The sequence below is a fragment of the Marmota monax genome, unplaced genomic scaffold (assembly GCF_021218885.2).
Source record: "Marmota monax isolate L192 unplaced genomic scaffold, Marmota_monax_Labrador192_F-V1.1 WCK01_AAM20220418_F8-fsc00038, whole genome shotgun sequence".
Lineage (NCBI taxonomy): Eukaryota > Metazoa > Chordata > Mammalia > Rodentia > Sciuridae > Marmota > Marmota monax.
Window position 1 is genome coordinate 2,794,939 of NW_026692498.1, and position 25,928 is coordinate 2,820,866.

The following is a 25,928-nucleotide window of genomic DNA, read 5'->3' on the forward strand; positions in this document are numbered from 1 at the left end:
TGCAGGAGGCAGCAACCAGCTACCGTGGCCTCATCTGGGTTGGGGCCCGGATTCCCACCTGCTGGGCCGAACGCTTCCCCTCTCATTAGGGAGACATCTGAAGAGACCTAGAGAAAGCATCCAACACGGGCTTCAAGGGGAGGCTCCTGGACCCACAAGGCACACCTCGAGGTAAAGCCTTTCCCACAGCAGCAAAAAGCCTGCCAGGCCCCAGGACTGCACACAGCGAGATGGGCCTTGGGGGCAGGCGCAGGAGACGACAGGCCTGCTGGCCCACCACACAGGTGGGTCGCCGCAGGGGCAGCAAGGGAAGACTCCACACAGCATCGCCTCGTGTTTCACAACTTTAATAGAATATTCTAACTATTCTGTACAAATTGAAAACACCGTATTCAGGTACAAATGTGTTATCAGGTAAGGCTGCGCACTCTACACGCCTGGTCACGGCTGTCCCCGGCTGCCAGAGACCAGCACCACCACATACTTGGAAACCTCACACCAGCTGCTGACTGGTCAACCAGACCCAGGGCTTTAAGACAGGATGAGTGGTGGGGTGAGAGGTGGGGTTACTCAGAAAACAACACGTGACCTCCACTGTTGCCCTCTCCCCTCCAGAGGGGACGAGGACCCTGGCCCTCTGGCTGCCGCCGTCCCAACAGCGGCACCAGGTAGGCCTGTGGGTCACAGGAGCAGCTCCTGCCCTCAGCAGAGCAGCAGGAAGCAGTGCTCCCACCAGCACACCCTCTGGCCCAGCCACCAGCCGGGTCTCACTATGGTAAGGATAAGTAACAGTGAGTTCAAAGTCCTCCAAGCATCAATGAATAAATAAATATGAGGATGGGCCCCTAAGCTCCTGCCTCAGAGGTGTGCACAACCCACCCGACCCCTAGAGACTACAACGCAAGAGAACACTCTAAGAACTGGGACGGCCGGCGCCAGGGCTGCAGCGGCTCTGAGCAGGCTTGTGGCGGCAACGGGGTGGGCTCCTCAGATCAGGGGGCCTGGGAGGCAGGCAGGCCCTCGCCCGGCTCCACCCACAGGGTCTATAGCCCCCGGGGTCCTGGAGTGCGCTGTCGCCACCGTACAAGTTAAGCAAAACAAGGAGGGAAAGGAAAAGTCAAGGTCATGCACTTGAAAGCGCGTTAGATGTCGTGAGCACTGTCCACCTGCTGCAGCAGGACCAGGCCCGTCCTGACAGCGGCCATGGGCGCCACCCGTGCCGCGGTCTCTCACTGCTGCTTGCACTCTGCTGGCTGGCTGGGCTCTTTCTGCAAGGAGAGGAGAGAGGACTTGGAGAGGCCAAAGCCACGTGGCTCGCTCACCAAGCACCTCCAACCCACACGCGACCAAGACCCGGGAGCTCCCCACCTGACAAGAGGGCTGCTGCACAGGGACCTCGGGATGCCGGGACACTCGGGACTAAACCCAGGGGCAATCTACCACTGAGCTACCCCCCACCCGGCCCTCTGGGTTTCTGAGACAGGACCCAAGTCTCCCAGGCTGGTGTGGGACTTCCACCCTCCTGCCTCAGCCTCCCAGCTGCTGACGTGACTGGTGTGGCCACGGAGCCCAGCTACTTTGTCTTGGAGACTCCCGCTGGATTAGACTAGAGGGTCTCCCAAGGCCACAGGTTAATTATCTGCATAGGGCTCCATGTAAGACAGGGGGCCCGCCCTACTGCCCATCCAACAGTCCTCACGGCTGAGGTGCAGTCCTGGCCATGAACCTCAGCGGGAAAGCGTCCTGCGTAGAGGGGCTGCTTTTCTCACTAGCTGGGAATAGCGTCCAAGCAACTCGCGCCCCAGCAGCAGCCTAGGGTGCACCCACAGGTGATGAGGGGCTCACAACCTGTGGGTGAGCTCGCCCACGCCCAGTCTCAGCAGTGGGAAATTCTGCCCTCCTGTACAGTCACCAGGAAACGCATCCTCGCCTGAGGGGCAGGTTGACTCACTCCCAGATCACACACCTCCCAAGCCCACCCAGAACCCCAGGAACACAGCGTAGAGCTGAGTACAACCTAAGAAATGATGATGATCTCACACTAACTACTTCTGAGCTGGGATATTTATCAATCTGTAACACAATTCCTGGCAGCCAAGATTTTAAAAAATTTACTCTGACTATAACTTGATAAGCCTCAATGTCTAGGAAAGGCCTGTGCCATGTGGTTCAAAGGAATGTGTGGTGAGGGCTAGTGGTCATGCCTGTAATCCCAGTAACCCCAGCCACTTGAGCAGAGGTAAGAGGATGGTAAGGTGAAAGGCCAGTGTGTGCAACGTATGGAGACTCTGTTTCAAAACAGAAAATAAAAGGGTTGGGATACAGCTTAGTGGTAAAGTGCCCCCTGGCTCAATCTCCAGTACCACCCAGACCAAACCCAATTGCTAAAAAACATCGAAGGTAAGCCTATCCACTGAAGCTTGGGTTACAGTTCATGCTTTGAGAAGTCACTTAAAGGATAGAAAGTACATATTACAGATGCATAAAAGCATCAAGGAAAAACCTCAGTCCCTGGTCTAAATTGCAACCCACCCTCCACTTCTCTGCCTGGCACAATGACAAGCTGCTCTAGGAGGCAGATTACCCTTCCTAAGCCTCACCTGCCCAGCAGGCTGCCCAAGGAACCCAAGTCCAGCCTCACACCTAGGCCAAAAAGACGTAATTGAGTGCTGTCAGTCTGTCCAGGCTGAACCCAGCGGTGGCCCAACACAGAAGACTGTGGGGAAGTGGGGGTGACCTGTGTAGGTGCAGCCAGAGCAGGACATCCGTGTGTGCTGCCACATTGGGACTGGGCTAGGAAACAGAAACCAGGCTCTGGGGTGCAGGTGGGGGTACAGCTCCTGCCCAGCATGCAGAAGGCTCTGGGTTCTACCCCAGGCACTGCAAATAAAAGAAAGCCATTCAAGAGGTTCTGCAGGGAGAACTAGGGTTCTGAGCAGATGGAGTCTCCACATACCTATGTACGCGTGAATTAAACCCAGTGTCACATAACACAGAGTACTGTGTCATTTAGCCTATGGTACACCAGTGAATCCATGTTAATTTTCAACCAGAATGGCATCTACTGGTCTTAAATAAAACCAAGACTGAGGCGGGAGGATTCCAAGGTTGAGGTCAGCCTGGGTAATTTAGGGAGACCCTATCTCAAAATAAAATGGCTGGGGATGTGGCTCAGGGCTACAATGTACATGCTTGGTGTGCGAGAGGACCTGGGTTCCACTTACTCAAAACAAAGAAAACACAAAAACCCCACTGACTTGATTGCAGATGACAGTTCTGAGGGAGGACAACCAGTGGGCCTCGCTGGTGCTGGGCCCCCAGGTCTGAGGAGCTGCCTCCCCTCTGGGCATGAGGACAGTTGCGACCGAACCCTGCTGGGCTACGGAGCAATGCAGCACCCAGCTCCTGCAGGTGGGCAGGAAGAACTCTGGGAATGGGTTTCATTAACGGACATTCGCCATGTGTACATCACACACTGGCAGAGACTAAGGTGCACCTTAACTGAGTGTCCTGCACGTCAATTTATTTTTTTGTATTTTTGGTACTGGGGATCAAACCTGGGGCCTTGCGCATACTGGGCCATAGACCAAGTGCTCCACACCTGGGCCACACCCAGCACCCGCATGTCACTACCTCTGATCAGAGCTTGCTCACTCAATGCCAACACGACTGCTCAGAAGGCAGCGGATGTTCTCAAAGGCAGCCACCTGACCAGACCCTGCCCACCATGGGACTCCTGCAGCTGGGCTTCTGGGATACCCGTCAGGCCAAGGGAGGGTAAAGCCAGGCCACTAACACAGCTGGCTACACCAGCTGCACCAAGGACAGGGGCCACAGGCCCCTGGGGAGAACATGCTCAACACTGACGGACGACATGCACTTGGCCTGGCTCAGGTTAGCTGCTGGGGTCAAAATGCTATGGCAAGACTTCACAGGGCACCAGGTCCAAGGCTCCCCTGGTAAACCAAAGTCTGCCTATGCCAATGGGCAGGGGCTCTGCTGTGACTTCTTGCTCCCGCCTTTCCTCTTCCTCGGGGGAGGGTCTGGTGCATGGCAAGGATCTCTGCCAACCCCACTGCCACCACCCCGGTGACCAAGGGAGCTGCCAGGTTGAACATGGGTGGAGGCAGCTCCCAATGGCTCACTTCCACCTATGACTGGTTGTGTTCTACTGCCAGCATTTGACCCGTCTCCACAGCGGTACGGCTGGGGACAACAAGTGTGTCAGGGCCATTCTGATTCTGCAAAATGCTGACCCCTGGGGCTGCCTGTTGTGGTCCCTCCTGAATAGCAGCACCACCATCACTAGCAGTGCCCCTAGGCCTCAGGGCTACTCCTTCACCAGCAGTGCCACCCAGGGCTCAGGAAGATGCCAGATCTAGCTTCTGCCTGTTGGTTTTCCAAGACCAGCCACGGGCCCTGCACAAAGCACTCCCCATGGGAAGCCCGTGCACCCTGCAGCACACCACATATGCCGGGAGGGCGACTTTCTGTGTCCCCCAGGTCCAAGCATCACACGGCAAAGTATAGACCAGCAGTTTGGAAGTTAGGTACGAATGGATTCCACCTTACCTAGGAACGTATGAATGATTAACAGACAAAAATTACACCTAAATGGGGAAAAAAATTGAAAGGAACCGTCAGCATGAAAGAAAACGAAATGCACAAAATTATACAGGAAGAGACAGCCACGATTCTCCTAACACAGAAGGGCCGCAGAGTGCTAGACGTGGGCAACTCAACGCAGCAGAGCTGTCCCTCCAGCAGGCCAGCGCAGTGCCCGGTTCCAGAGCCTGGTCACCCCGACACCAGCCACACCCCCCATCCTGGCCTTGCAGACACCCTGGACAGGTGCACGTGAGGGGACAGAGACAGGGCACTGTGAGCCAAGGACAGCGGACAACTCAGGAATGTGGTGGAGAGCTCATCAGCCATCAGTGCCCCAGCCACGCCCCAACCCGGGCAGCGAAACCAGGCTGCAGGGGTCAGCATGGGACTCGCTCCATGCTGACCACCTGGAGCCACCTGGTAGATGCTCCTTCAGAAACAGGCATGGGAAGAGACAGAAGGGAGGTCATGACACGGGAGAAGAAACGAAGGAACAGAGCCTGCAGAACAGTGACACAAGCACCACACAGGCCACGGAACCGAGGACAGGGACTGGCAGGTGTCTCCAGTCCTGCCCTCCACCCACATCAGACCACGTGCTCACCCAGCCAATCACACACCTGCCTCAGGCCCGCCACACGCCCACAGGGCAGCCACACGTCCTGGCTCCCGCAAGTGGACTGCGGCTGGGAGCCCATCACCCACGGCCAAGCACACTGTAGCGCAGAGCCTGAGGCCCACAGGGCAACCTTTACAGGAGGGGCGTCCCCCAAGCTCGCCGAGTGGTATTTGTGAAGCCTGTTTCTGAGAAGCCCTTCTCCACCCTCCTGAGGGATCCACTGTGCGAACGTGCTCCTCTCAATGTCGGCCCCGCACCCTCAGCTTCGAGTGCACACCCCACCCAGGCGAACAGCACAGACAGGGAAGGACAGCTGGTCAGAGACAGGCCACGGAAACACCAGGTGCTGGCACAGCCCACCGCCCACCCTGTGCTCAGAGGTGCCCACAGCTCAGCCCTGCACCAGTGCAGCTCTGGATGGTGGTGTGTGCCCAAGGCCCCAGGAGGACCAGGTCCAGGCAAACCGGGGGCCGCTCTCTCGCCTTCCTTTTAAATCTCCTCAGTGAACTCTGTCACTTATTAAGGCTACCTGAGACACGTCTAGACACCTGCGCTGTCTTCTCAACATCCTCAGCCCAAGGACAGCTAGGTGATGTCCTCGCGTCCACTGTTCTGCCTCTGAGCCACAGCAGCCCTCAGAGCCGCCTCCTCACATCTCTCCCACCACACCCAAGCGGGCCAAGTGGTTAGTTTAATCATCCCCGAGAGGTGAGATCTGGAGTTAAAGGTGCGCAGCTGATGGAGTCTGCAGGTGAGACGCGGCTGTGGGAAGGCCTGAGGCTCTCTCCTGAACACCTGTACTAAACCTGTCACCAAGGGTCCAGATAGCTCCTCATCCAAGTGTTTTCCTGACACATTTTAAGTGTTCTCAGTAGAAAATCACACACACACAACTACATGCACCGCCACCGCCCCAAAGTGGGGAGCATCGGTCCAAGTCCAGCACTGCAGCACTGCGGGTCAGGAGCCTCAGGATGACTGACCTTGGGGGTAACTTCGGCATCATCCTCGTCTTCTCCCTCCTCGTCACCTTCCAATTCCTGTGTGAAAAGGAGTGAGTCAGCCAGGAGAGTCAACTGCAGGCTGGACTTCCCGGAGTCCACTATGCAGAAGCAACCCTCTGTTTCAGAAGGAGGGTGTGGGTGCCACTGCCCACCAGGGCTGCTCTCCTCCCCTGGAGGCAAGCCGTTTGGGGCGTCTCCCCCTCAGATAACCCAGCAAGGCACACGCTTCTTTACAGGGAGGTGACACCCATTCAGGAACTTCTCTAAGGCACATCTTACAAGCCAACTGCTGGTCAAAGGTACCCCATGGGGAGAGGGCACCATGTGGCCTGCGACTCACACTGTGAGGGAAGGATGACATTTCCTGCCTGGGTTCCTTACCTCCTCCTCTCCTTCCTCGCCTTCTTCAAACTGGAGGGGGAGAAAATGAAAAAGCCTTTTCAGGTGTGGAAAACCACGGTCATGCTGCCCTAGACGCCAGCCCCCACCAAGCGCCCCCACCAGTCTGGCTTGGAGAGCAGACGCCCAGCTGCTGTGCGGTGCTGGCCCCCCAGCGACTCGGAGGCAGGTGTGCGGCTGCCTGGGTTCTGGGACGCGCACTGCCTGCTTGGAGGGGGCCAGGTGCTCATGAGCTCTGCATTTTCCTAGGATGTGGGAAACCTAAATTCACTCAAAGACCAGAGGTAAGGATGGGGAGGGCTGCCCAGGGAGCTGCCAGCAAGGGCCTGCTGGACCCAGGGCCCACTGTGGTCTTCATGCTGAAGCAGGGCTGCCAGGAACAGGTGTCTGCAGCGTGATGAGTTAAATGACTGCTAGCGTAATTCTATCACATGCAGGCACTCTGCTGTCATTTCATACCTCACGCAAGGGGCAAAGTGGCCTTTATCCAAAAGCAGTGCAATAAGCCCTGGTGTTTCACCCTACAGGACCTCCGCTTACAGCCAGCTGTCCGGGTCGACGCATCCTCCACCCAACGCAAGGCTGGTCAGACTCAGTTTCAAGCTCCACACGAGACAGAGGCAAAGGTGAATGCAACCCCATGGCTGCGGGCTGCAGAGCCACGGCACCTGGCATGTGCCAGACTTCCCGGGCACAGACATCCCTCGGGCACTGCACAGCAACCGAGGAAACTGGCTACAGAGACGTGTTTCCTCCTCTTTCCTGAGTGGCAGCGGGGTGACTTGCACCTTACACTTTAGAAAGCCACACATGAAGAACTTCATGCACCAAGTCCCCAAGATCCAAGCACCAGCCTCTCAGGCTTAGGGAACCTACCTAGCGGAGGCTCCGGTGTGGGCCTGAGGCCTATCCAACCAAGCATACCACTGCCCTTCCTCCCGCACTGAACATCCACAAGGCACTTCTTACACCAGCACCTGCTAAAGCCCAAATGCCTGGCACAAGGGGCGTCATTGCCATCAGCTCCTTTTACAGTGGAGGACACTAAGGTACAGGCACACCATGACTAAGGGAAGGAAAAGGACTCATCTAAGGAGCTGGCAGGAGCTGGTCCTCCTAAGCTCAGCAGAAGCAAACACCGCCCACAGGGCCTTTCACATCCATGGGTTCACGATTAAGAGCCGAAGACATGACTGGCAGTGAGCTTTCCGATGTCCACTCACCCTTACCCTTACACTAACTAAACACTACTGCCTTGGTCACAAGAGTCATTTTCAAGGCGTCAAAACAATGGCCCCTGTGGGCAGTCCAGCCACACTGGACAGAGCAGGCACATTTCCATGTTAAAGGAAAACGCTACTGGAAAGTGCTAGTCAAGACCTCCAAGTGACCACCAGGAGCTAAGACCTACATTTCTGCAGCTGCTTTGGGCCTTAGGAACCCAACACTGAGCTGAATGTCCATGTGTCCTCACACTGACCACCTTCATCCTTGGCCGGGCAGCTGTATTTTACAAGTCAAACATGAGTCTAAGACCGCCCTCCCAACACACAAGACTGGCCTGTCCTCTTGCCACTGCCAGAGGACCCTCAGTACACAGGGAGGTGGGAAGTGGGCCAGGCCCCTGGATCCTGCCTGAGCTCCGCAGGCAGACAGCAGAGGCTGCACAGCCAATCACATCCAGCAACTGAGACCACTAGGAGCAACCCGGGCCTCGGCCACCACTGATGGCTTCTAGCAAAGCGCAGGGCCTGCCTGTGGGAGCAGAGGTCTCTGTTTGACTGTCCTGCCCCAGCTAGAGTGAGTCCACTGCCAATAACTGCTCAGGGAGGCCAGACCTCCCTGAGGCGGCCTTCCACAGGGCACGGTGGGGAGAGTCAGCAAGCAGGCTAACCAGGTGATGGGGTCAACAGCCTCAGAAACCTGCTTTCCTTGCAGCTCCTTCTAGGAGCCCCCTTCTCCTGTTTCCCAGACACAGGAGACCAGTGGGGCCTATGCCGCTGTCCAGGTGCCATGCAAATCTGAGGCTCGAAGGCCTTCCCTGCATGCATATCCCCAGAGACTAGGTACCCAAGACAGCCCACCCCCACCTGTCCCCAGCCACACACATTGTCGTCATCCTCGATGGCCTCCCCAGTGAAGTAAAGCACAGCCCGAGGCACAATCCGCTCACGGAAGAAGTGTCCAATCTCAAAATCCGAGGCTAACGTGAACTCGGAATCTTCATCCTGAGAGGGAAAAGCCAACATGTTAACTCATTTCAGTGGGATAAACACTCCATCCCCCTCCCTTCTGGTTTATTGGACTTCAAACACCAAATTTCTGCACTTCTGGGTAATGGCTACCACACACACAAAAAAAGCCACTCAAAATGAGCTTAGGCATTTCCAAAGTGGGCCTAAGCTTTTTTCCTGCCCAAAGGTTTCAGAGTAGAGGGTATCAGAGCCCCAGGGGGAATGGGCAGGACAGAAGGACAATGTCTATTCTGAAGCCAAGGTGGAGAGCCACCCCCAGGTGCGAGAACTTCACATGAACCCCAGGGCCTACGGGAGCGGGAATGGATTAGAAATAAAGACTTCTGACAACACACATCTTACCAGTGATTCTCCATCACCCGAGGCTGGAAAAAGAAAAGGCAAAACAAGTCTGAGTCACACTGACAACCAAGTCTTAAACCCAGAGGAGAAAGCTCCATCGACCGGCACAGGACAGACACTTGGCAGCCGAGGGAGCCTTGGCCATCTCACCCACTTCTGACGCTGCCCTAGTCCCGTCTGCTCTGCCCAGTCATGGGCTGCTGCCCAAACTTCGGCAGAAAAGGCCAAGGTTCAGAAAAGCAGGGCAGAGTCTAAAGGGTCACCAGGAGGAAAGCCTATGAGGGTTCAGACAGGCCACTTGGTGCATTTATGCCACAAAGGGATTTAACTCGTGCCCTGCAGAACTCTATGTGCAGCTAGCTAGGTACAACGGCCATGCTGCTGTCCCAGCAACTTGGGAGGCCACATCAGGAGGACGGTGAGTTCCAGGTTAGCCTAGGCAACTTACTGAAACCCTGTCTCTAAGTAAAAAAAGAATGGGAGATATAGCTCAGTGGTCAAGTACCCAGGGTAGAATCCCTAGCTCAGTAGTCAAGTGCCGGAGGTGGAATCTCTAGTACTAAGAAAAAAAAAAAAAAACCCACAAAAGAGCGAAGTTGGTGCTGATGCAGAACCAACCCTCACACCATGTGCATGACACGCTATGTGCCAATGAGGAACCAGCGCCAGCTTGTGTCCGATGTGGAGGCAGGAGGGAAGAGTGTGCTAAGGAAAGGAGCCTGATGATGAGAGGTCAAGAGGGGTCCTGCAGAGCGATGTCTGGCTCCCCAGGGGTGCCCAGGAAGCAGCAGAGGAGCAGCAGCGGAGCAGGTGCCCCTTTGGCTTCCCTGAAGTGCAGCTATAGGTTCCTGGGTGGGACTAGCTAGGCAGATGTAAGAAAAGGCCTGCTCTTCCCCTGCGGATGACACTCCTACTCCACCGCCCCAGACCCTGCCTGGAATGCTCGCCTGGGCACCAAGCGCAACTCGGGGTGCGGCCGCCATTCCCTGCTGAGACAGCTGGGAATACTCCGCGTCACACAGCCACACAACTTCATGTGCAGGACACAGCCAGCAGCCCTGCCAACAGACCTTTCAGAGGATTGAAGAAGTTGAAAAATGACTCGTTGGGGACTTGCTTAGTGATGGTCCTGACAGTACCCCGCCCCTTGTGTTTCTGCTTCTTCTTGATGGTCTTGACAGTGACGTTTCTTCCTTTCTTCCAGTCAATGGTGCACCTGCAGGGGAGATGGCCATTGAGTGGTGACACTCAGGAGAGCCGACATGGGCTCCAGGGCTGGAAGCCTGCCTGCTGCTTCGACTTCAGAAAGCAGGAGGGCACCCATCCCCCAGGTGTCCCACACGGAGCGTGAAAGTGTGTTTTCTGTGTCGAGGCCTCTTCAGGTCTGCACGACAGCAGGACCCTGCCTGCCATCTGCTACCCGAGCCCAGAGAACATGTGGAGTCACGCTCATATACCTGCACTCAAAGTCCCAAGTCAACCAACAGGGGACCACTGTGACAGCTGACAACCAGCGAGGAACGCAGGGCCTGGGATGTGCCCACCTTTGCCTCTCTGTCACCTTGGACACACATGGCCCTAGTAGCAGCTGAGTGTCATCTATGCAAGAGCACACCTGGGAAGGCCAGGCCCTTCCGCATGAGGGCCTTGCCTTGTGACCATCTTTCCTCACCACTCAGTCCTTCAAGCCTAGCGGTATTTTAATAAAGAGTCCCAAACTACTTACACAGAGAGATTTTCAACAATAAATATTTGCTTCTAATGCATAAGCATGTTAATTCAAAATAGAACAATTTCCTAAGTCAGATTCTGTCGTTGGTGGTCTACAGAGATAAAAATCACCCAAGCAAACAGCAGATACGCTGCCAATTTCAAAAGAAACCACTAGAGCAATACTGATCCACACTGACTTATTCATTCGACAAAATACTCACATGCAGTTTTTTTGTTTTGTTTTTTGGTGGTTCTGAAGAATGAACCACCCACCACGCCTAGCTAAACTGAAGCACACATTTCTAAATTGTAGCTGCTAGGGAGGCTGATGCAGGAGGACTGCAAGGTTGGGGCCTCGGTAACCTAGTGAGACTCTGTTTCAAAATAAGATACAGAAAAGGCTGGGGTGTAGCTCAGTGGTAGAGCGCCCTGGGGTCAACCCCTGTACCTGCCCCTCCCAAACAAGTTCAAGTGTTGGTGTCTAGGAAACCCAACCCTCTGCGTTCAGATGGCACAAAACCTTGAGACCCGTTTCCCACGGCACCCCGCTCTGCATCTGCACGCACTCGCAACCCTGTGCGTTTAAGCAAGTACGAGACTTTGCACATCATTCCTACTATCTTTTTGCCATAACATTCCAAACTACCTTCTGCTTTTGTTTCAAGGAAAGTCAGGAATGCCTCTTCTTACCCATCGCAGTCCACTATTTCAGGACCTTCAAAGGAGAAGGGGTCGGCCTTGTCGGGCTCTGACTTCATCTTGTACGTTTTCGTCAGGACTGGGTTGGTGAAGTAGTCATTGGGCTCGAAGTGGAACTCTAACACAAAAGACTGAAGCAGAAACTCAGAGTCAGCAGCAAGTAAAGTCTACCCACCGGCAACAGGGCTCTGGTCTGTGGGCTGGCAGAGAAAGCGGGCAGCAACCATGCTGCTCTGCTGACAGGAGACAGCACCAAGATGCAGGAGGACAGAACAGGCCCGGCACTCGGGAAGCCCTGGCAGACCTGGAAGAAACGGGCACCCTGAGCAGCAAGTAGAGGTGTGCACAGAGACAGGTGTGGGTGAGGCCGAGCCAGCCAAAGGAAGAGCTCACCCACAAGCCACACAGCTGAAAGACAGAGAGGCCCTTCTCTGGGGGTAAACGTACAAAACACACCGCAGGGCAGACGGACTTTCCGGGACACTGGGCTTACTCCTAGGATGTGCACAGGCTCAGGAGGGACACGGGGACACTGGGCTTACTCCTAGGATGTGCACAGGCTCAGGAGGGACACGGGGCAGGACCCAGATGTTAAGTAAAAAGCCCATTCCCTGACCCTAATCCAAGATTTCCAGGAATTCTGTCTTGCTTGAGGCAACCATCTGGCTGGACACAGCGACATGTGACACCAAAGCAATCAGAACAGAGCCTGGTCCTGGCAAAGCAGTCAGTGGGAGAGAAGACGGGAAGCCGTGGCAGGCACCGCAGCCCCTGAGGAAACACACCCTCCTGACCAGAAGAGCTCAAAATAAACCCCACAGCGAGGGTGGGCAATGCAAAGTGGGCTGGGGGGCTGTCCAGCACACACCACGCACGCCCTGGATGCCACTCCCAGCACTGTAAGAGAGGGCAACTAGCAAGCATCCAGCAGTGGTCAGGGAAGCTGCCTCAGATGCCAGCACACTGCTGCTTCTGGTCCCAGCCACCAGCACTTCTGCACAGGTGGAACCGTGTTCCCTCCCCTCCTCACCTCCTTTTGTCACTTCTCAATATCACGTTTCTTCCTATTTTCTAATTTTTCTGACCCCGCTGCCCTTGCTTAATCAAGAGAGAAGAGACCTAAGGTCAGACTGCCCTGCCGACCTGCCACAACCTGGCATGCCACCCACCCCCACCCGCCAGCCTCACCCCAACAAAAGAACGTAACTAAAATCAGACCACTTCCCCCAGCAGGAAGAGAGTCAGCTGGTGGCCACTCTTCCACCTCCTCACACCAAGGAGCTGCAACAGTGAGTCGTGGCCGACTGGGGAGGGCTGGCACACCTGGGGAAGGTCACACAGAGCTGATGGCCAGAGCCACACAAGCTCCCCAGCCAGGAGTGACCTGCGCCTCTGCACAGGTGGCCCCCTTGGAGTCAGGCGGTTTTGCCTTCTTGGATCTGCACAGGACTTCTAAAGGAAAGACGGTGGGGAAACGCAGAGCTGGGGACAGCTGCTGAGAAGGGGACACTCTGCTTTCTACATTCTCCCTAAGAAGCACACCTGGCTTTTATAACAAGGGAGACAAGAGGAAAGAGGAGGTGACAAGCCTACACCAAGGCTCTAGTCTAAGAGCCATGTGAGATGGAAGACAAGAAGATGCTGAGAAAGGAAGAGGGACCCCGACAATCACCAAGCAAGCCACCAGTGAGAAAAAGGGGCTTCCCCAGAGGGAAAATGTCAACTTCATCTGGAAGATCTATGGGCAAGAGAGAAGAGCAAGAAAACAGAACCTCAGAATTGTAGGCGCCCTGGACACCAGACTGGGAGAAGTCACAGAAGGCCAAGCAGGCCACAGAGCCGGTCCCAGGTCCCAGGCTCCGAAGATCCCTAACCCACAGCCCCTCCTAAAACACTGTCTCCAAGACCTGAAACTGAAAGCCACTGGTCAGTCAGTCATGTGTTGCTGGAGATGCTGTGGCACTGGAATGGAACCCGCCAGCCACAGCCAGGCTGAAGGATTACGAACAGTGCAACCTGGAGGGCCAGGGGACGGCCGGGAGCAGGCCCACTCCCACTGACACTCCTGTGGGACGGTCATTCTAGAAAGATGTTTTGTGACACCAGAGTAGGAAAGCATTCTTCAGTTGCATCTGCCATTACATTTGAGCCTGAACCCTGACGGGCCCCTCCTCAGTACCTGGGACCTCCGTGCAGGTGCTCCTGTTGGTGCACACACCTCCCATCCTTTCCCTTTTGAGATGAGGCCTCCTTATATCGCGCAGGCTGGTCTTGAACCTGTGTGCTCTAGGGGGTCCTTCTACCACAGGTTTCTGAGGAGCTGTGTCACAATGCCCAGGGCAGGATGTGGCCCATGCCATGCTGCCACTCACCCAACTCCAGTGCTCAGTGAGGCACAAAGGGCACAGGCTATGAAGCCTGACCCTGGGGAACATCCCTCTCAGGGCTGCCTGGCAACAGGCGACAGGGTCTGGACCTCCAGCTCCCAACTTCAGGCCCCACAGCCAACTGAAATGCAGCTGGTACTCACCATAGGCTGGCCAGGGTCGGAAAACTTCACTTTAATATCCTGCAGGTGTTTCAAGATTGGTTCATCATATTCCTAAGGAAAAATAGGGAAAAAAATTCCAATTGGCTTTTAAACCAAGGTGTGCAGGGTAGGGCAGTGGGCATGCCTGAGGGTGGCTGGCCACCTGGATCCTGCCCCAAGACCCACCTCCAGGAGTGGCCCCACCTGTTTCCCAACAGTGATGGCAACAACATATGCCAAGAACCATGTGCCATCTATCTCTGGCTGGCAAAACAGTGACCATCAATGCTGGCTGTAAAACTACCTCTGGTACCTGTCTGCTCTCCTGTGCCACCTGCCACCACACACAGAGGAACAGTGCCACCAACCCACACTGGTGGCCACTTTCCCATCTGTGGCAGTAAAGATCCCAAATCCACAGCACAAAGTGTGCCCACTGTCCAACCTGCAAGAACTTACAACTCATGTGACTGTGCACTTTTACAAGTGACCGTCATCTCACCTCAGAGCTCACCTAACCCATCATTGTATGAGTCCATGAGAAAAAGCAAACTACGGCTGTGGCCAGCTGCAATGCTCATGCGCGTGTCCAGGGGTGTGCGCCACCAGAGCCACTTCACCCTGAAGCCTGTGGGCCCAGAGCCTGGAGGTTCCACTGACATTTAGGAAGTCAATCTGGTAACTGCCGACTTCCCAACTTTACGTTCTGGTGATAGCACAGAAAAGATGCCGGCAAAAGCCAGCCACAGTAATAAGAGACCTAGCACGTGTCTAAACCCACTCTGCTCACGCGATTCAGAAAGGAAGCCCGTTCCTCAGGGCCAGAGCAGACAGCACTGGGCTTGCTGTGCAACTGCCATATGAACAGCCCCAGCTCCACCACGGCACAAGCACTACTGTCCTCAACCCGAACACTTCAGCTGTGATCTCCCCCTCAGCCACCAGGTACCTGTGAGCAGGGAACCCCGAGAGGCCCAGGGCCTAGCCCGTCGGCAGCACTTGATCCTGGAGATGCCCCAGCACAGAATTAAAGGACACCAGGCAGAGATTTCACGTGAACCAAGAGGAACAGGACAAGTGACCTCCCTCTCCACATAGGAAGTAAGAACTGCCTCCATCCCTGCGCAGCAGTGTAATTGCCCTCAGGTCCCTAACACCATGTGACGCTGCCACACACAGAGGATGGCGGCCAGATCTCCCACTACCCATCAGAGCCTCGCCTCGCTGTGCCTGGCCAAGCGCGCAGGCCCCACCCTGACCAGATCCACAACCCGCCTTTCCTCTTTCTGCTCCCCTGATGTGGTGCTCTTCCCTTTGGTAATGGGGGTCACATCCGGGGTGCTTTACCACCCAGCCCATCCCAACCCTTTTTAGTTTATTTCGAGACAGGGTTTCGCACAATCACTCAGTCTGAATGGAACTCGTGATCGTCCTGCTTCAGCCTCCGGAGGTGGGACTGCGCTAACCCTGCTATCAGTTTTTTTAAGTTGCTGGTAGATCTTTGGTTTTATTTTCTTATTTGCATGTGGTGCTGAAAATTGAACCCAGGGCCTCACATGTGCTATAAGCAAGTGCTCTACCACCGAGCCCCAGCCCTAGCCCGTCAATGGGGTTTTTATAATCCTTAGAATAGATTAGCTTCTTATACCACCAGGGCTGGGGTGTGGCTCAGTGGCAAAACTCGAGGCCCTGAGTTCCATCCCCAGGACCACAAAACAACCAGAACAAATTAAAAGCACCAAGAAAGTCACCTCACTGATTTGGGGGCAGCATGAGAGGCACTAATAATGACGCTAAGTAGTTTCAAAAGTTGCCAGGTGAGTCGAACATAGGTAAAAATATAGCTGGTAGAGATTGCATCTTTCCAAACCCTGTCCTGTAGCAGGCTTTACAAAGTATGGTCCAGTTTTCGTTAATCTCATCTTTTCATACCAAAAGGAAGCTTGGACCAGGAAAACCAAGGCTCTTCTACTTCAGATGCCTCCCAGGCCTGGAGTGAGAAAGCAGCTACTCTTCCCACCCTTTCCCAGGTATGGCGTGAGTGAAGGCAAGCCAGGCAGGACCATCACAAGCAGGCAGTAAAGACTCAACAAGGGACCCTCAAAGTCACCACTCAGTATCACAAAACTCTGGGCAGGGCACAAGGTGGCTGTGCCCTAGCAGAAGCACCAGCCCTGTGGGTCGAGCTGTGCCATCCTGGATGTCCATATGCAGTTTCTGTGACCGTGCAGCAGGTCAGTCAATGAGGCTTGGGCAGAACTCTGTGACTCACTTCCAGGAAAGTTACACACCACTTCTCTGGTTACAGGAAGGTGGGTGAGTGGGACACAGAAAGGCTGGCTACTCCTTTTTGTTAAAAAGAGACTTTTCAATGGCAATGGTCAGAACATACCAGCAGCTTGTCTTGCATGCATGCAGCGAGGGGCACAAGGCCCTTCCAACAGCACCCCGAGGAGGAGACGCGCAGACACTCAAAGCCCTCCTCCAGCTGGCTGACCCACCCGCTAGGGTCCTGTCCTCAGCTGCTGCTGCTCATAGCCCATGAGCAGCCCCCACCTGTGAACAGACTCTGAGGGCGACGCGTGGCCCCAGGAGGGGGAGCGACCCACACAGGGTGAGACTCCGCCTGCACTGCCAGCCTTGCCCCCAGAGCTTCGAGGCAGGGACGAGGCTGCTGCCCAAACGCCTGCCCAGGGAAAGCACCTCCCAGCCACCAGGCAGCAGCGGCTCACCTGCACCAGCTCACTGAGCATGTCCACGTTTCTGAAGATGGTGAACCAGAACTCCGGGATTCCTCTGGGATTTGGCTCTTCTGCTGCTGGTTTCTCGGCTATAACTACTTTGTTTTTCATGTCTCCCTAAACCATAGAGATGCAAAACAGAATAGTTGTCACAAAAACAAATTAGCAATTGGCCTGAAGGCTTAGAGGAGCGAAATTTTAGTACTGCACAAACTTCTACTTGAAACTTCTTCCTTCCGACTTGGTGTCTCCACACCATGGAGGGAAAAAAATCACTCAAGCCACTATATCCAGAAGCACCAATGACACAATGTCACAGTGGGGAAAAAGCCTGAAGTGGCAAATGCCAGCAGACTGAACCCACATCTACTTAAAATGGGCTGCAAGGCAGGGGAGTTGAAGTAAGAAAAACAAACCTTTGCTGCATGCAGCAGTACCTTTAGCGTAGAGAAACTGCCCAGCTACACATGTGGATAAGCAAGTACTAGGCAAACATCGGGGTGGTGACCAGAGGCACCTGGCAGCGTGGATGGGGGTCTTGGAACAACATGGCCCCAGGGAAAAGGAACACGGAGGGAGGTTCCTGGTCATAGGGCTGGTTAGCTCAGAACAGCCTCGCAGGGCTTCCCAGCTGGCAAAGGCAGGGTGTCCTGGGTTGTAAGGAACGGACTCTCACCCATAGTCAGAGTTCCAACCAGGCCAGGCCCTGCCCATTTCCAAAAGACCAAACTATAGATGGCTACCAAAACTAACACACATTTTAAAAAAGCATAATGCTATAAGATAAACCTACTTGCGTTGTGAATGTGAAATGAGGCTGATGTGCATGGGGTGTGGCCCAGGGGCAGGGTGTCTGGGTCCCACCACCAGCACCACAAAAGGAAAACACTGTCATGTTGCACTACACTTGGCGGCGGGTATTCCACGAGGTCTCCCCCCCACACCGTTAGCTTTCCAGTGACTAGGAACACAGGTGTGTGGCACCCCTGCTGACCCCCGCTTTCTCTGGACCATGACCTTCACTGGGGTGTGACTGCTCCTGGCTCACCCAATCCTTTATTCCAACACAGTGCCTCAGACACACCAAAAGGAGCTGTGCCTCCCTCGCCACAGGGACCCAAGTGCCCAACCTGAGGGGGAAGAAGCACCTGTTGCTAGGAGCGCTTTTCTCTGGAAAAAGCTTTACTGCTGATTTAAAACCACCAAATCAGGGGCTGGGGTTGTGGCTCAGAGGTAGAGTGCTCGCCTAGCATGCATGAGGCACTGGGTTCAATCCTCAGCACCACATAAAAATAATATAAAGATATTTGTCCACCTATAACTAAAAAAAAAAAAAAAAAAAAGCCCATGGAAACGTTGTTTCTTACAGAACACATAGTCCACCCACTCATTTTTTTCCCAGAACCTTACAGCCAACTTGTCGTCCTCTTCATTTTCACTGTGCCACTCTGACTCTGCGTCTGTCGGCTCCACATCACCAGTGATGAATTCTCTCCTCTGTGTGAATACAAAACCCCTTAGAACCTGAGGCAACTCGGAAACTCCAGAGCCAGAAGAATGTCTGCACCACGTCTCCCAGACGGGGGACCCCAGGCCCCAGGCAGAGGCCGCCCCCCAGCGCTGCCCACCTTGTCGAACAGAGGCTGGTACAGGGCTGCGTACTTCCTCTCCAGGTCATGCACCTCCTCGTAGAACTTGGCCTCTATGTGTGCACACCTCACCTGGAGCTGCTTCAGCGCATTGATTCTCCTCTTGACGGCCCTGGGCAAGCTAAGAGAGGGAGTGGGGAGCCTCCTCAGCCTCAGCACAGCAACCTCGCTAGGCATGGAACTCACCCCCTGCTACCGACAAGAGCTCCCAAAGCCATTAAGAGAAGCACACAATGGCCAAGAGAGAAGAAGCGGAACAGATAATTCACAAAAGAAAACTGTCCCACAGGAAGGTTCGACCTCATGGAAAAAACCCCAAACATGTACATCTGGAAGAAGTTTTCCTTAGCAAAATTAGTGGTTAACACAACACCACCCCTAGGATTGAGGAGGCCGAGGGCACGAAAGCCTGCAGACTCATCTTTCTTAGGGGCTGATGGGAACTCTGGACATGTTCACTGATGCAATAATCATACCACTAAGAACTCATCCTAAGGAAATAACCAGATATTCACCCAGCACAGTGCAGGGAACATCACTATTGTGACAACTAACAAACTGGGCGTGGTGGTGCACACCTTTAATCCCAGCTACCCCCGGGGCTGAGCCAGGAGGACTGAAGCTTGAGGTCAGCCCTCGCAATGTAGCGAGGCCCTTAACAACTCAGTAAGACCCTCAGTGAGTCTCAAAATAAAAAGGGCCAGGTGTGGTGGCACATGCCTGTAATCCCAGAGGCTTGGGAGGAAATAACCAAAGATGGGAGGATCATGGGTTCAAAGCCAGACTCAGCAATGGCAAGGTGCTAAGCTACTCAGTGAGACCCTATATCTAAATAAATAAAATACAAAATAGGGCCGGGGATGTGGCTCAGTGGTAGAGCCCCTGGGCCAGCCGCATGAAGGACTTCTAAACAAAACCCAAAACAAACAGAAAACTGGCATAAGAGGAGCTGATCAGGACTCAGAATGGCCTAGGTCATGCTGTCCAGAACTATCTGGTACCACATGCAGGTCCTTGTGAACTCACCAACAGGGCAAGCTCTTCTTTCAACCAGACTAACTAAGAAAGAACTTTAATATTTATTTTTTTAGTTTTAGGTGGATATAATGCCCTAAGGAAGAGCTTTTTGCCTGTTTTGTTCTATGTCCTTTTTTGTTGCTGTTGTTTGCTTGTTTTACGTTTGTATGAAGTAGTCCTATAAATTAATTAAAGCTTTTTCTGGACCCAGGACAATCATTTATTTAAAGAAAAGTGCTTAGTCACAATCGAGAGGAACAGAGCGGTTCCCGAACCCGGTCTTCCAGTGTCAGCCAGCACTGGAGGAAGCACATTCGCATCCTCATGCACCAGGCCAGTGTGGAACCAATTCTGTGCCCAGAGAACCTTGTCCCCAAGCCTGCAACTCCTGTCAGGGAATGAAAGACACCTGCTTGCTCAGTTTCCACAGTCATACCCACTCAGGTCTATCTCCAATTCTGTCTCTAAGAAACACCCTGGGAAAACCTTGACCACTACCCATGAGGCTCTTGGTTCAATACCCTATCAAAAACCAAGCCAGATCAACCCAAACCAAACCAAGCCTTACCCACCAGGTAATCCCCAGAGAACCCTCCAAATGGACAAAGCAAACCCCAGTGTCCCCTCTATTACAGCCCTGGGGGCATCAATGAACCCTAAATAGGAACTGATACACAGGATGGGACATCCTGTGGGGTCAAACCCTGGCCTGATGGGAGGCTCACTGCTTGCAGAAGGCAGACAGGGAGGGCTTCTTATCACTCACACTGTGCAACACAAGCAGCCACAGGCTTGGTGGGGGAAGCCAGACAACATTCTGCTGCCAGCGATGGTTGAAGTTCTCCACACCGCCACAGGGTGGCACTGCGCACTTCCTAGCAGACAACTCCACCTGCACCCATGAGTGTCCAACCACAGGGTAGGACACCCTTCTTTGGACCTGGCTCTTCTAGGCCAGGTTTGCAATCTTATCCCCATTCTGAAGCAGTGGAAAAGGTCTTTTCAACTCCATCCTGTGGCTTGAAGTCTTACCAGTAGCGTACTTACGTTTCGATGTAGCTGGAAGGAGTGTGAGAGACACTGTCAAGTCGCTCCTGCAGAGCTGCCAGGACTTGTGGGTTCTGCATCACCTGATCTGTGAGCTTTTCTATCAAGAGTCAGAAAAAGACCAAAAGTTTTTAAAACACACCCACACAGAACAGCCAAGGACAGAAAGCACCTACGCAGATCGACTTAGTTTTGCGAAGCTACTAATTTCTAAACATAGCAAGTGACTTCCTAAAAACACATTCTGAAAAGTCAGGCTTTTCCTTGGCAGTGCTAGGGCCTTGCTCATGCCAGGTAGATGCTCTACTACTCAGCTGCACCCAACTCTTGTTTCGTTTTAAGACGGGGTCTTGCTAAGTTGCTCATGATGACCCCAAATTTGTGATCCTCCTGCCTCAGCCTCTAGAATTGCTGGGATTACGGATGCACCACTATGCCCAGCTAGTTAAACTTTATTTTAGGAGCACACAATATTCTTTGTGTGCTCAGGGATGCCCTGAGGTGTCTGATTCTTTGCTGTAGATATGCTGCACCCTCACGATTGTCAAGCTCAGTCTATCTCTGGCTACCTGGCAGCCTCCCCAAGTCCCACAGTGGTGTCCAGAAGCCAAGACCAGGAATGTAACACAAATAAAACAGGACCCAACCACGTGTGCTTTGCTAACCTAGCTGAGGAAAAGAGTGTGACCTGTGTCTAGACACTGTGCCTGCCAGCGTCCTCTGCTCTGCTGCTCCCCCCCCGCCGCCCTTCTGCTCTCACCCCTACCCTCCACAGAACACTGCCCACCACCCTGCTCCCTGACATCTCCCACAGTCCCACACTGCACCATTGGTATTCACAAACCCAAATTCCCAGAATAAAACGACACCCACAGGGTGGAAAGTGTCCTTCACTCAGCTCTGACCACAGAGTGGGATTAATATCGGGCTCATGGCATCAGACTGAAGGACTTGGTGAATAATTTTCCTCTTAAAACAATAAAGAAACCCCTCCTGTACTTGAGGAGGTATACACTTGGGAGCACTCATGGAACGCGGGCAAGTCAAACACACCAACCAACTACTCTATTTAAATATTTAGTTGTTATCAAGGGGCAAAAACCCAGGGGCACTGAACCACTCAGCCACATCCCCAGCCCTGTTTGTTTTTCACTTTGAGACAGGGTCTTACTGAATTGCTTAGGGTCTTCCTATGTTTCTGAGGCTGACCTCAAACTCGTCTCAGCCTTCCAAGCTGCTGGGATTGCAGGTGTGTCACCACTCCATTTTAATGCAACCACTAACATGAAACATTGTACTTAATGTAATTTTTCATACAGAAAACTGCAGGTACATGCATAATCTGCCAAGCACTGCACACATATAAAAACACATCTCCTGGGGCTGGGGCTGTGGCTCAGTGGTAGAGCGTTTGCCTAGCACGTGTAAGGCCCTGGGTTTGATCCACAGCACCACATATAAATAAATAAAATACAGGTACTGTGTCCAACTACAACTAAAAAAGTATTCAAAAAAAAAAAAAACACATCTCTAGATGTGTCATCTGAAATGGACTAGAAACAACGACTCTGAATATATATTTTCTGGTTTCTAGGTTATCTTTCCCCACTAAAAGAACTGGGCTCCTTGGATAAATGGTGATTCCTGGTCTGGGGGGACAAGGAAAGCTCAAGGTAAAATGGAACATCACATTGTGCTGCAAGACCAGAGGTGCTTCAAAACGCAGGGGACTTTAAGAGGACAGCTGGAAGAGACCCACTGGCTAGACAGGACCACCTCATACCAAGGGAAGGGCAGCACATGACAGCACCCTGAGCCGACAGCTCAGTACAGGGAAGGGAGCTCTTCCGTCCACGGTGTGCAGGAGCAGGACAGGAAAAGCACCCTTTGACAGCCTCTAGTCATTCCAATCCAGCAAGACCGTCAGTGGGCGTGACGATCAGGAGGAGCGGTGAGTACAGACAAGGTCTAAGGACCACGATAACAGAAGCCAACAGGGTCCCCAGCAGAGGCCAGGCTGGCACCACATGGCTCCTGACCTGATGTACTGCACCACGTCATCTCTGGGTGGCTCTCGTCAACAGGCTCACCCTGGACCTCATCAGGACAGAACCAGATGGGGCACGCTACAGGACAAGTGTGGGCCAGAGCATGCTGGGTGCCAGCCACAGGGAGGCGATGCCAGAGCAGAGATGCAACCCAGTGCCAATGTGACTCTCCAGCAGGTCCCAGACATGGTGTGGGGCAAGAGCAACTGCTGGAAGTACAGGAAAACACATATGCCACAGACCCCGGATGATGGCACTGGGTGGGCGCTGAGCTTCTTGGTGTGGTAATAGCACCATGTCTCTAAGAGTACATTCCAGATTTTAGGAATTACATTAAATTACTAGGAAAACAGGAGATATCCACAACTTGCTTTTGGACAGTGAAAGGTAGATCTGGATATGTAAGATTTTTTAATGGGGAAAGTTATCACACCTGTGAAGTTATGGATACAATGACACATGGAATTTGCTTCACAATAAGCAGGGTAAGGAAAGGCAGGGTACGGATGTGTATCTGAAGCCCACCTAAGTGAGGGCAGGTAAGCAGAGGGCGCTGTGCTATGGTTTACTTGTGTAGAGTCTGAATTTCCTATTGCATGGTCACTTCTAAACCAGGTACAGATCTTCATCTCGTACTGATGTTTCTAACCCTTCCAAGACTGAAACCCCACACTGGTGTTAGTACAGTACATATTCCAGAGGAAGAAATTGCCCACCTGCAGGTGAGCCCTCCAACTGCGTTTCAGGTGCAGCTGACTGACCTGGGCCACCTGCATTCTTAGCAGCTTCCCCTGAATCTGGAGGCACACCATCTGAAAAACTGAAACAGTGTGTTTAAAAAGTATTACCATCAAGAAAGTTGCAAAAACAAACCACAGGAATAAGTTTTCCTCCCATTTTTTCCAACACATTAGGCAGTGTTTGCAGCCACAGAACCAGGGAACACGACAGGGAATGCGCTGGGTCCCGTCACCCCAGGGACTTACCTGTCCTGAAGGAAACGCCCACCACTCAGCACCCTTCTCCCACCCACAGAGTTCCAACTTGCAGCCCTCACTCGGGCTTCTTAGTTGTTGTTTCTTCCCTTAAAAATCTGCTCCCAGCCCTCAAAACCCACCAACCCTACCAACTTTGTCCTGTCTGGCCTCTGCTCATGCCACCCAGCAGAGCAGCCCTGCCCGTGTGGGACACAGTCCCCTCAGTGCTCTGAAAGCCAGCAGACTCTCTAAAACAATGCAGCTCCACGGGAAGAGAGCTAAGACCCTTCACGGACATGCCTTCCTCAAGCAAGGCAGAAACACACAGCCCAAACCCACCCTGAGCAACCTACAACCTCTCCCTTGACCACTGTCTGAGGCGTTTCTTCACCTGCTCGGATCCATGAGAAGCAAAAGAGCTACAGAGTGAGTGCATTCACATGTTTTTCTAGAACTGAATGACACCCACCCTGGCTCTTGCTCACTGACCTTGCTTTAAATTCTGATGAACAAAGTCCATTCAGGCTTACCTGTTATCTGCCATCTGAATGCTCTTATTCCTACAAATCAAAGAGAGTCACAATTACACTCACAAACAAAAACATCTGTTCAGTGTGCTCTTCCACACTGTTTATGGGATGGAGATGCACTATGAGGGCCAGGGGGACTTTCTAGGAGTGAAGTTAATATTCCAGGTCTGGCTATGTTATTTGGGTTCACTCATTTGCTAAAACTCATTTAACTGTGTACTTAAGACATGCACTTCAGGGCTGGGGATGTGGCTCAGTGGTAGAGCACTTGCCTAGCATGTGCAAGGCCCTGAGTTCAATCTCCAGCACTGCGGGGAAGGAAAAAAAAAAGCGCATTTCAACAGGTACAGTGGCACATGGATCACAAGTTCAGAGTCAGACTCAGCAACTGAGGCTCTAAGCAACTCAACAAGACCTTGTCTCAAAATTAAAAAAAAAAAAAAAAAAAACAACTTTAAAGGGCTAGGGATGTAGCTCAGTGGTTAAGCACCCCTGGTTCAATTCCCAGTACTAGGAAAAAAAAATGTGTATTATATGAAAATTTTACTCATAAAATGTCTCTTACTGGCACTAAAAAGACCAAGCTTCTTGATAAGAACAATTAATCCTAATTTACAACAGGAACGTCTGAGTGAACACACCATGACAATATAATAATGCTAGTCCAGTTATTTCAGACCAATTCAAAGCATCCGCTGGTGTTTACACTAGCTCTCAAATTAATGCACAGCACGATGTTCTAATTTCATCTGCTAGTTCTGCACCTCTGACTTCTACACTGAAGATGCCCTGCTAGGTAACATTATGTACTGCCTAGCCTGCTCGAGGCCCTGAGTTCCATTCCAACACCACAAGCAAAACAAAAATAACAAAAAACACACTCAGAATCTCACTTTCATAGGATGTTTAATATGATCATCTCTAGATGGAAGAACTGAACAACGTTTTACCCATGAATATTAAAAGATGGGTCATAAGGTGCTTTCTTAAATAGAAGAACTTGATATTGAAAAAGCTGCAAAGCCCAATTGTCACAAGTTCAAGCCAATATATAAATGCACTGCCTGAAAGGGCCCTGAATGTAGACTAAACCTGAACAAAGCTCCTCAAGCATGATGGAGGGGACCCTGCGTGCCTGAACTGCTCCAGCTGAAACCTGGCCCATCTCCTTCCCAGGATGCACAGAAAGCCAAACCACTCACTCACAAGCTTTTGGAAAAGAGAGCAGCAAGAAACTTCTGTATTCATGACAAACAGCTCCAATTAGAATATATGACCTACAACTATTTTGCATTTAACTCAACTGCACTTTTAAATTAGGTTTTTACTGTTTGAACAAAAACATATAAAAACACTATAGATTATATTGTTTTTTAAAAAATTATTTATTTAGGTAAACTAATAAGAAAAAAAATGCAATAAACCCTAGGGTGGCTGGTCACACCACACCGTCACCACAGCAGTAGCCAGGTCTAGCCCCACCTCAGTGTGACTGGAACACCCTTTATGGGCCCCCTGGCCTTGTGCAGAGCTCCAGTTCATTCCACATGGGAACCCAACTCCTACCCTCTAGCCAGGCGAACCTCACCCTTCTATTCTCAGTGCATGCTCCTCTGCTGGACCTGCTGCAATCACAAGATTCCCAAGGTGACAGTTCACCTTTTCTCACATTATACATGCAAGGAGTGACACAGACCAACCTTCATAATTGCGTTTGATGCCAAACATCTGAGTGAATACACCATTTGCC

The 25,928-nt window shown here is 52.7% G+C and overlaps 1 protein-coding gene and 1 non-coding gene across 9 annotated transcripts in view; both read right to left on the bottom strand.

The window, feature by feature from the left end:
* Positions 1-331: 331 nt before the first annotated feature.
* Nap1l4 (nucleosome assembly protein 1 like 4) overlaps positions 332-25,928 on the bottom strand; it is a 32,395-nt gene continuing 6,798 nt past the window's right edge. For 2 of the 8 annotated variants that reach the window (XM_046444883.1, XM_046444884.2), the window contains exons 2-15: positions 24,179-24,208; positions 23,388-23,491; positions 20,624-20,723; positions 18,539-18,680; positions 18,321-18,407; positions 16,902-17,027; positions 14,170-14,241; positions 11,631-11,770; positions 10,298-10,443; positions 9,228-9,250; positions 8,721-8,858; positions 6,613-6,642; positions 6,211-6,267; positions 332-1,268 (exon numbers count right to left, since the gene is read on the bottom strand). In XM_046444883.1, the coding sequence (XP_046300839.1) occupies positions 1,230-1,268; positions 6,211-6,267; positions 6,613-6,642; positions 8,721-8,858; positions 9,228-9,250; positions 10,298-10,443; positions 11,631-11,770; positions 14,170-14,241; positions 16,902-17,027; positions 18,321-18,407; positions 18,539-18,680; positions 20,624-20,723; positions 23,388-23,491; positions 24,179-24,192 (1,218 nt within the window). In that variant the 5' untranslated portion in view covers positions 24,193-24,208 and the 3' untranslated portion in view covers positions 332-1,229. Of the gene's footprint in view, positions 1,269-4,572; positions 4,611-6,210; positions 6,268-6,612; positions 6,643-8,720; positions 8,859-9,227; positions 9,251-10,297; positions 10,444-11,630; positions 11,771-14,169; positions 14,242-16,901; positions 17,028-18,320; positions 18,408-18,538; positions 18,681-20,623; positions 20,724-23,387; positions 23,492-24,178; positions 24,209-25,928 lie in introns of all 8 variants that reach the window. The other 6 variants (XM_046444889.2, XM_046444888.2, XM_046444887.2 and 3 more) reach the window with 5 other exon arrangements.
* On the bottom strand, positions 13,532-13,654 carry LOC124093384 (small nucleolar RNA SNORA54). The gene has a single exon (XR_006851953.1). It is a non-coding gene; the product is annotated as a small nucleolar RNA SNORA54 (small nucleolar RNA).